General features: G+C 42.5%; 1 protein-coding gene across 1 annotated transcript; it reads left to right on the forward strand.

Annotated features, from left to right (window-relative positions):
- Positions 1–439: 439 nt before the first annotated feature.
- C2CD3 (C2 domain containing 3 centriole elongation regulator) lies at positions 440–9,535 on the forward strand (the record flags this gene model as incomplete). The annotated part of the gene is made up of 8 exons (XM_042838315.1): positions 440–584; positions 912–1,072; positions 2,204–2,419; positions 3,919–4,031; positions 5,621–5,739; positions 6,701–6,823; positions 8,568–9,029; positions 9,384–9,535. Coding segments are annotated over 8 exons (1,491 nt in total), but the record flags the coding sequence as incomplete, so codon positions are not given.
- Positions 9,536–10,759: the final 1,224 nt, after the last annotated feature.

The following is a 10,759-nucleotide window of genomic DNA, read 5'->3' on the forward strand; positions in this document are numbered from 1 at the left end:
AGCCACATCCAGCCTGGCCTTGAATGCCTGCAGGGATGGGGCATCCAATAATAGTTGCAATACTGGTAACTGTTGTGTCCTAAAATATTGAGATATACATAAAACAAATACGTTGTTTCTGTGAAAAGCTTGCAGTCTGTAAAGTGAAAAGAGAGAACCTGTTTAGTTAGTTTTAATTGTTCTCCAGATATCAAGTTGACCTTTCTCTCATTTTATGAAGAGTAGCAAGAATGTAACTGGTGCTTGCATTGTCTCTGTTCCAATCAGGAGTATGCAGTGCAAGGACTGTCAGGTGGGCACAGTGCTGTGTAAGCTGCATGCAGAGACAATGTAGCACAAAATCAGTGTAGAATAGGAAGTGTTGTCAGAATTCGTATGAAACTGGCTGCAGAAATGGCATCACAACACAAAGTCGTGTTTCTTTCTCTTGTGTCCACAGTGCTGATTTGTCTCCTGTGCATTTCTGGGATCGGCCAGGTTCCCTTCTGGATTCTCTTTCTATTGGGAGTGAGGCGTATGACAGTGAACTCAATGATCCCCACTATGACCAGAGTCTGCTTGAAAGTCTTTTTTACACCACACCTGTAAGTGGAGAGCAGAAGGAAAGTGTTTAAAGTGAAAGAAAAAAGCTATAGATTTCAGAATCAGTCTTAATGAATATTAAGTATCCTATAGAAACTTGTGAGAACTTTGCTTGAAATTAATAATATGAAAGGAATATTAGTAAGACTACAAATTCAAGCATCAGATTGGAAACCTTGAGTCTGTGAAGATTCCATTTCTGTACACGGTTTGAATTACTTCACATTAAGCAATCCACAAGCTAAGGTTTTTCTTAGTTTATCATGACCTCTGTAAATCTTGATGGTGACAGCACACTTCTTAGTTGATGTGCATTACCTCTGTTTCAGAAGTCAGATTCCAGTTTAAGTGATTTCCTCAGTGATGAAGATGTGAACCCTTCCAAAAAAGGAAGCAAAACAAAAACTGTGAAGAAAGCTGATGCTGTGAATGCACAGAAGGATTCCACTGCCTCAGATCAGGATCAGAAGGTGACAGAAATTAAACCCAGGTAAATAATTACATCAGCAACTCATTCAGTAGCATCTTCCTTATTGTAAGCAGCTCTTAGTGCTCTGTTGTGTGCTCTGTCACACAATGTACTGAGTATGTATCCACTTTACAGGGATGGAGCTGACATCAGAGAGCCTGCTTCACTGCTCAGTGTTCTCTGCTATATCTGTAGGATGTAAATTTCTTCAGTTCTGACCTGCTCTAAACTACATTTTATTTTGTTTTTGTGGTGTTTTTTTTTTTTCCCCACATCAGAACCAATGAAGGCCCAGAATATTCAGTTATTTTTTTCTAATTCTTTGACTTTCCAGTAGTTCAGGTGAGGAACTGAGAAGATTTGAAGTGATATCTTTTTAATGCTGGGTGTATTACTCAGATTGCATATTATCACACATTTTCTTTAAACAAGGAAATAAACATTCTGTTTTACAAAGCCAGCAGTGTAAGGTTCATTTTTTTGCTAATTCACAGGCACACATGTGAGAGATTCTCAATTCTAGCAGATAACCAAGAAATTACAGTAAGCAAGAGTGAATTATAAGTTTCTCAGTTGTGTGTCCCTCAAAAATCTGATCATCAGGATTTAGTATTCAATACCAGCAGTATTAAGGCTGGATTTTTTTTTCCTAATTCATCACTATTTCATTATTTATGATTTTTTTCTTCCAAATACTTGTATTTTTTTTACATAGAAGTAAAGTTTGTATTTCCAGAGGTACCAGCACAAAACCATTGACAAATCAAGTCTGAGAAATAAGGCTCAAGTGAGATTTTAAATCAGTCTTCTGTTCCTCTGCAGCAGTGACAGAACCAGGCAGTTTCTTCTGCCCTGTCTGTGTGTCACATGAAATAAACCTGTTCTTTTTGAAGGGTTCAACTGTGTAAGCATTTGGCAAAGCTCCAGCAGCATGGAACATGCTCATTTGTGCTGTTTGGTTTAAGTAGTACCCTAGATACCGTGTGTGGTATGATCCCTGTTCCAGAGACCACCAAATTAATTGTGAAATGTACATTAAAAATGTGCATTTTCATGGACTGTGAGTCGTGTACAGATAATGTCCCACCAAGCTGCAGTTTTTACCTTCACACAGTTGTGTTAAGAGTGTGATTCTCAGTTTTATCTCTGCAGCTGCTCTTCTACCAGACAGTTTGCTCCTCCACATGTTGACACAGAAGAAGCTCATGTCACAGCCTTGAGTGTTGACAGGTTGGCTTTGCTGGGGAGAATACACCTGGCCAGAGTCATCATTGAGAGCCTGAGAATCTCTCTTGAAAGCAACCAGACTACATCAAGAAAGAAAGGTTTAATGGGGAAGCCTCCGAGGCCTGCTTCAGTTAATAAGTGGTAAGATGGATTATTTCTCACTGAAGTGTTACCATAGAATCATAGAATTGCTGAGGTTGGAAAAGACCTTAAAGGTCATTGAGTCCAACCTCAACACAGCCATCCCACCCTAACGAACAGCCCTCTGCTAAATCACATCCCTGAGCACCACATCCAAAGGGTTTTTAAACACATCCAGGGATGGTGACTCAAACACCTCCCAGGGGAGCCCATTGCAGTGCTTAACAACCCTTTCTGTGAAGAAGTGTTTCCTGATATCCAACCTAAACCTCCCCTGGCACATCTTGAGGCCATCTCCCCTCATCCTGTCACCAGTGAGAAGAGACCAACCCTGCTCTGCTGCCATCATCTTTCAGGTATTGGAAGAGAGCAATAAGGTCTCCTCTCAGCCTTCTTTTCTTCAGACTAAACAGCCCCATTTCCTTTAGTTACTCCTTGTAGGGTATATTCTCCAAGCCCTTCACAAACCTTATTAGCCCTCATTAAAGGCTTGTTATCTGTGCCTTGGAAGTAGATTTTGCTGAGCTCTGTTGTACAGCCAGGCTTGCCCAGGCTTTTCAGGCTTTTGAGGTCTTCCTGTTTCTCTGGTCATCCTGGCAAATTGCATACTATGGATTTAGAGGTGTGAATAATCTGTCCTGGTTTGGTCTCACTTCAGGCTGGATTTTTTCCAGCATTTTGGGACAGTGTGCTTTGTGCACTGCTGAACTCTGAAAGCAAAAGGTGTTTTATTAGAGCAGAACTTGACTTGAACCTTCTGAGCAACTTGATCTAGCAGGGCATATCCTTGTGCAGTACAGGGGACTTGGACTAGATGACCTTTCAAGGTTCCCTCCAGCTCTAAGGATTCTGTGATTTACTCTTTTAAAACAGAGCGACTTGATAAATTGTGGATTTGAAGCTCATCTGCTTTGTTTGTTTGTCGGGCCCCTCACTGCAAGAAAGATATTGAGGCCCTGGAACGTGTTCAAAGGAGGGCAACAAAGCTGGTGAGGGGTCTGGAACACAGGGCTGATGAGGAGAGGCTGAAGGAGCTGGGAATGTTCAGCCTGGAGAAGAGGAGCTCAGGGGAGACCTCATTGCTCTTTATAACTTCCTGAAGGGAGGTTGTGGTGAGCTGGGGGTCGGCCTCTTCTCTCGTGTCATCAGTGATAGGAGCAGAGGGAATGGCTTCAAGCTACGGCAGGGGAGATTCAGGCTGGACATGAGGAAGTATTACTTGTCAGAAAGGGTGGTCAGGCACTGCAATGGATGCCCAGGGAGGTGGTGGAGGCACCGAGCCTGGGGGTGTTCAAGGAAAGGCTGGATGCTGTGTTGAGGGACGTGGTTTAGTGGGAGCTGTTGGGAATAGGTGAACGGTTGGACTGGGGGAGCTTTGAGGTCTTTTCCAACCTTGGTGATTCTATGATTCTATGATTCTGTGTTTGGTTTTGCTGTGTGCGTTAGCATCCACTTTGGACTGTGATCACGAATTCATTCTGTGCTTTGTTTGCTCACAGTACCTTCTTTGTGGAGTACAGCTTTCCTGTGGGAGCCTCCAAGAATGAGAAAGGCCAAGTCTCCTTAACGACAGAATTAACTCGAATAGCTTCAAGTAAAATCACAGACGGCGGTAAGATCATCGTTTGTCCCATCTTCTGTTCCCTGTTGTCAACTGCTTCATCTCTTAGCAAATGTTTTCTCACCTATTTGTTTGCTGCCTGAAAAATGCTTCAATTTTATATTCCAATTAGTGGCACCTCTGGAGAGTTGGTGCACTGTGGGCAATGGAACTCTCCTCTCTGGGAAGAGGAAACCGTAAAACACAAAATCAGTATTCTTTCTGTGATATTCAAGATGAAGAAATACTTCTAGAAATATCAGGCACTTCTATCTCAAATAAATAGCTGCCTTTTCCAGATGCTGAAACGTGCAAGAGCTCAAAGAGTCTCCTGGGTCCGAGAGATCCTGGCAAGTTCTATGCTCAAACCAGCAGACCTTCATCTCTTTACTGAGAATTGCCACTCTTGGTGTCTCTGAGATTAATTTAGGTTATGTTTTTTGCCCTCATTGAGCAAGGAGTGGTGCATGGGTGAGATCTTCTATGCCTTGTCTTCCCAGAAACTGGAATTCCAGGGTTGTATTCAGTTGACTTTCCCATTCATTGGCTTTGGCTCTTTCTGGGTCATATTTATTGTGTTCTCTTGGGAATTCTCCATCTGTGTAGAGACAGAGCATCTTCTGAACCTTGGCTCTTTGTAACACAAGGATAACACAGCCCCCCACGCTTTGCCTTGTGTCCTTAGACTGCAGTTCTCTGGAACTTAGAAAAATTGATGAGGTTGGAAATAATTTGAAGAAACCACGCAGTCAATCCACTGTGCAGTTGTCTTCCCTGAGAGCTGCTTATCTCATTTATTAAAGATTCCCAATAAGAGGGGTTCCTTAGCCTCCCTGGGCAGGCTGTGAAAGTGCTGACCTTCCTGTCAGTACATTTTCCTTATGGCCTACCTGAATTTTTGTCATCACAAGGCTCCTTATTTTATCTATGGTGAGCAAGGGCATCTTGCTACCTCAGCTCTGCTACTGTACTTGTTCTTTTCCAAACTAAACACCATGCAGCCTTTTCTTGCAGATGCTTTTCTCCTGAACCCGTTCTTGCAGCTCAGCTTTTGACCCTCTCCAAGATAAGACAACAGAGACATATCTGTAGCCTTTACATGCTATTATAGTATTAATTTTGTCATGCTGCACTCCTGCTGTTTTCTGGCCTTCGAAGATGAACAGCAGTTTACTTTTGGCTTGATGTTAGCAAGTAAAGCAAAATTAGATGTTCATGTGTATATCAGAGGTGTGATTATCTCCACATGAAAGTCTATTAATATTCAATTAGTTCTGAATTTTTGTTGCTCCTGTGAGAGAAAAACCAAGTTAATTATTCACACGCTTGCGGCATGAATTAATAGGTAGAAACGTTGAGAGATTCTAGCAGCCCTTCCCTTTCAGCTGCCAGCCTTGCTTAATCTGCTCGTTCTGGCAGATGGGCAGAGATGTTCCCTGTGCATTTGTCCACCTTCCTCTACAGCCACTCCTTCCTCTCCTGCCTCCTGAACTTTCTGTGTCCCTATTCGCCCTGCACTACTGAAGATTTCTGTTTCTGAAGAAGTCTGAAAGGTAGCTTAGCTCCAGCTAAGAGCTCACAAGTCTCTGTCTTCCTTGCAGTGGTGAAATTCCAGCAGCGATTTGTGTTCCCTGTCCGTTTTGGTGGAACCATGATAGAGCACTGGTGGAGCTCTGACCTTGCTTTTAAAATCTACATGCGAAAAAGCACACAAAGAAAGGTATTAGTAGTAGTTGTTTATGCTTTGTGTATTGAGAAGCAAGAAAGCCTTGGCAATTCGATTCCCTTCAAATGCTTACACACTCAGTAGTGTCTTCTCCAAGTCTTCTGCAATACTTCCTTCCCATTCCTGCCCTCTTAGCTTCAGAGACAAAACAAACTATTGTGGCTTGACTGAGCCACTTCTTAACAACCACTGCCAGACATTATGAAAGGAATCAACACTACGTGTGGATTCTGTAAGCTGAAGAAGTTGCTGTTCAATCTTGTCACCCAGCTAAATCATTTTCTGAGCTCAAGACTGGCAAGCAAAAAGAAACAAATTGTCCTTCCCTCGTCTCTAAAACTGAGCTCTTGCTGTTTAAGCACGCTGAATCAATTACAAGCATTTGTCTCCAGTGAGAGCAGAGCTTGTTTAGAGATAGATAGAGTGAGGGAATGTGGATGCAGGTGATATCATGACCAGGGTGAGAGGAATAATGGCACAACTTGTGCATTTAGAGGAAAAAAATCTTTACTTGGAGCGAGTGGATGGAAGGAGCTGTATCTGCATAATCATCTACAAGCACTGAAAGGCAGCTAGAGATATTTACTCAGCCTGTGTTTTGTTTTAAACAACGCCCTTCTGTTGAAAAAGGAGCTTTTCTTTTAGTGGATTCATAAATTGTGTCTTCAAGAATGGAAATCTCTCCCAGTTGTGGGGATTTGGGATGTTAATTTTTGTGTTGTCTAGCATCCTGAAGGTGCTAGAACCTGACTGTTATCCAAGTGACACCTGAAACAGGAAGCAAGGGAAGCTTTCCTACAAATCTCTGCTAGTGCAGCTGATGGTGTATGAGTGGGCAGGGTGAGTGGCTGACCATCATTTCCCAGCTCTTTCAAGAGGCTTTTTCTTGACAGCATGCCTGCAGCTATTTAACCTTCACAGAAATCTTACAAAATATGTTCTTGTTTACCCTCAGCCAGTGGCCATTGGCTCAGCAGTGCTTCAGCTGTGCAAGGTCATTCAGTCAGAACTCCTCACCTTCAGCTGTGAAATACCTGTAGAAAAAGAGGGAGATCAGATACAAGTTGGACCCCTGAAGGTATGTTTTTTTATTACTTGGGCTTTGTGCTAAACCACCTGTTGTTACTTATTTTGGCTGGCTATTCTGTTTTTATATATTTTCTCCTTTAATTTGTCAAGTCTCAGGTATGAAGGTACAAGAAAACAAAGCATGAAACTTCTTTTTTTTTTTTTTTTTAATTTTTATTTTCCCTCAAGCTGTCACAGAAATATTTAGAACCTTCTTTAAGGATTTCACTGTGTGAGTTTCCTCTGCCTGCAGAATAAAACAGCTGTCAGTAAGCTGTCAGTTAGCCTACACCAAGGCTCTCCAAGGGCTTGGAGAGAGAAACCACTCTGCTTTTTGTGTGGAACGTGTTCAAGGCTGGGAGCCTTGGTGTATGAGAACAGGAAGGCAGCAGATCTGCGTTCCTTGGTTTCACACATGATGTGATCTCAGATCTCTCCTGACAGAGATCTGATGTTCCTTCCATCGGTAGCAGATCGTGTCTTCAGGAGTTGCCTTCTTGAGCCAGAGATTCTATCAGCATGTTTGGCTTCTGATTGAGGAGTAGCAGTTCTGCACAGCACAATTGAGAGGCTTGCCAGTTCTGAAGATAAAGAGCTCCCTAAGTTAAGAAGTGAAAGGTGAAGAGAATATTTAGACATTTTACGTTCAGAACTGAATTATTCCCAAAGGATGTGAGTGTGCATTGGTTCTGACACTACAGGACTCGCCTGATGTTCTCTGTCATATGGACCTATGAAACTTAGTGGCCATCTTATAGAATCACAGAATAGCTTGGGATGGAAGAGATCTTAAAGATCATCTAGTTCCAATTCCCCTAACATTGGCAGAGACCCCATAGAAGTTGAGCTGTTAGTAGAGGAGCCACAGAAGAGAGCAAAACAGCACATTGAGGTTAGGTATAGGGGAAGAGAAGTGGAAGGAGACACTGTAGGAAACCAGTGAAACAGAATTCAGTGCAATGACTTACGGAAGGGAAAACTGATCTTTATTTTGAAGAAAACTGATTCTGGTCACTCCATCTGTTGGATTTTACTCAGTGTAATACCTACCTGTCAGCAGGATTATTTTGCTTTCCTCAGCTGGGCATTTTATGGCTCAAGTCCTTTCTTCATCATACTGCCCTGTGTTCTGAATTCAATTTATTCTTACTCTTCTTGCTGTCTTATCCATAACAGTCCTTTTAACCCACGTTCTGGTGTTTCTTTTGTCATTTCACACATGGTTTCATCCATACCTGTCTGACTGTTTGAAATCTTGACAACACGAAGAGGTAACTCAGATGTAGGACAGAGTGTTTATCAATTAATAATAATTACAATAATAAAGAAATAAAAACAGGAAAAGTGAAGACAAGTGCAGCACAATTGAAAAGAAGAAATAGGAGCCCACAGCAGGACAAGGATTTAGGGACAGCTAAAGCCAACAGGGAATGTAAAGATGTAAGATAACATTGAGAAAGAAACACTTCTCCTTTGGCACAGCTCTTCTCTAGCAGTAGTTGTACAAGGTGAAAACAGTGACAGATGAGATACTTGCTCAAAGAGCTTTTCACCTTGGCTAAGCATACATGGGTTACTACTTGGTGCAGTCCATTTTGCAGTCACAGCTTGTGCCTAAAGGTAAGCACCCTGAGTGATAATCCAACACAGTTTTAAACAAAACAGGCAATGCATTGTTGCCAAGTTCACCTTGCTGTCTCTTGTCTTGATATGGAACACATCTTCCCATCAGCTCTTTGCTTTGTTCAATGCAGTTATCAGTAGAGCTTGCAGCTGACAACAAGGACTTCACCTACACCACTGCCAGGTGCTCGGTGGCTGTGCAGCAGCAAATCCCACCTCATGCCATAAGAAGTCCTCGGATGGAACTTTGGGAGCCCAACAGGGACCGTGTGAATGCAGAAAGCTGCTTGAAATTAAGCAACAACGTGGACTCAAACAAGACAGGAGCAGCCTGCACAAATGTGCAGCCACCGTGGTCTGTTGCAACCCCTGTGGCCCGTAATCTGGTGACACGATTGCCTGCAGCTGAAGATGATGGGTTGTTACTGCATGTGCTGCTGATGGTGCCTGATGGGAAGGATTTTGTTGCTGAAAATAGTGGACTCCACACTTCTTGTAACGTGTATTTGAACTGCAAGCTGCTCAACACAGAGGAGGCAACAAGATCTGCAGTCGTGTGGGGTACAACGCAGCCTACCTTTAATTTTTCTCAGGCAAGTCCCCTCTTTTCTGTGTCAAACTGGTTGAAATGTGCTATTGCACAGTGACAGACCTTTTGAAGGTTAGTTGTCCTTACCCACCTAGGGACTTCTCTGCCTGGCCCTGCCCATTGCACTTAAACTACTTCCAATATTGTCTGGCTGTATGGCACAGTATGAGATGCAGTTTCTCATTCCCCTTTGTTTTTTCTCTCTCTTTTTTTTTTTCCAAAGAAAGTTGAGGTTTATGACTGGAAATTGACTAAAGGACACAGTTTTGTGCCATAACATAGGGTCACTAGAATGCTCAGTGCTTAGCAAATAGCTTTCAGTGTGTTCTGTGTCCTGATCCCATATGAAACTCTGCAGGTGATGCCTTTTTCCCTGACTTCCAAACACTTGGAGCGACTGAAGAACAACATCATGGTTATTGAAGCATGGAACAAGGTGGGAAACCCTGGTAGTGACAGACTGCTGGGATTGGTGAAACTGCCTCTGCATCAGTTTTACATCTCATTCAAGTAAGTATCTTTGCTCCACATTTTCTTGGGTTGGGAGAAGTTGTAGTTGGTATTCAAAGATGGCATCTGATGAGCTGTGGGAGAGTCCTTAATAATAGTCAACAGCAATGGGCATTTTTGTCCTGCTCAAGCTTCATCTGGCACTTCACTGAGTGATACTGGAGTAAGTCACAGTGTCCTGGTACAGAAATACAAGTAGACAGAGAAATAAACACCATGCTGCATTGTGCTTGGATCCAGGAAATCCAGGAACCATCCTGTGCTACTATGGAAGAGTAAAACTGAGAGAGATTGAAGTGAAGTGTGGTTCCATTGGTGATTTTCCAAGGTTGTGCCTGACTGAGTTTTGGTCTTAATTTTACTCTGCATAGGTCCCATTGCTAGGGATGTTGTCAGTTTGCACAGCACAAGGTAATGCTTGTGGTATCAAAATGGTAATTGTCATTTTATCTAATAGTTCCCTGCAGAGCTTTTTGTTCCTTTTGGTTCGCTGTTTTGGCTTCTTGTTCAGTCAAATACTTGCTTAAAATAATTCAAATTAATAAAAATATTGGACAGAAAAAAACTCTTTCTCATAAAAAGGATTGGTTCCTTTTGTTATGGTCAAACTAATGATAGGAGGAAATCAGCTGGTGCTGGAACTGACTTGCTGCTACGTTGTCACTTATTAGTGTACTGTTTGCTGGTGGCTGGTTTGTTTTTTTTCATTAAGCCACTGGTTTGCTTGTGTATATCTTCACTGCACTATTAAAGACTTTGCTTTTTGGGGGGAGAGTCACTTTCCCTTCCTGTATTCCTGCCCAAGTCCATCAGTAAGGACAAACAACTGCTTCATAAAAAACGGTACGTAGTTACAGTGATGTTAACAGGTGCCTTGTTCCCATTCATCACCTCGCTCACAGATCTCCAGGCTGGTTTATCATCACGGGCACTTCATTTTTTTTTTTAGAGCTGTACTTTCTTGCTGCTGAAAATAGCCTTTTCCAGTCAGCAGAACTCAGAGCTGGGCTTTATAAAGGCTGACGTGATTGAGCCAAATTTTGGAGAAATGGGGAGACAAATTGGTTTCTAACTGCACTGAATGTTCCATCTAAAATGAAATGCATGTGATGCAGCTCCTATTCATAGAATTGTATCACAGAATGATAGCATGGCCTGGGTTGCACAGGAGCACAGTGCTCATCCAGCTCCAAGCCCTGCTGTGTGCAGGTCACCAACCAGCAG

The sequence above is a fragment of the Centrocercus urophasianus genome, unplaced genomic scaffold (genome assembly GCF_019232065.1).
Source record: "Centrocercus urophasianus isolate 14NV4802_14NV808 unplaced genomic scaffold, USGS_Curo_1.0 seq_761, whole genome shotgun sequence".
Classification (NCBI taxonomy): Eukaryota; Metazoa; Chordata; class Aves; order Galliformes; family Phasianidae; genus Centrocercus; species Centrocercus urophasianus.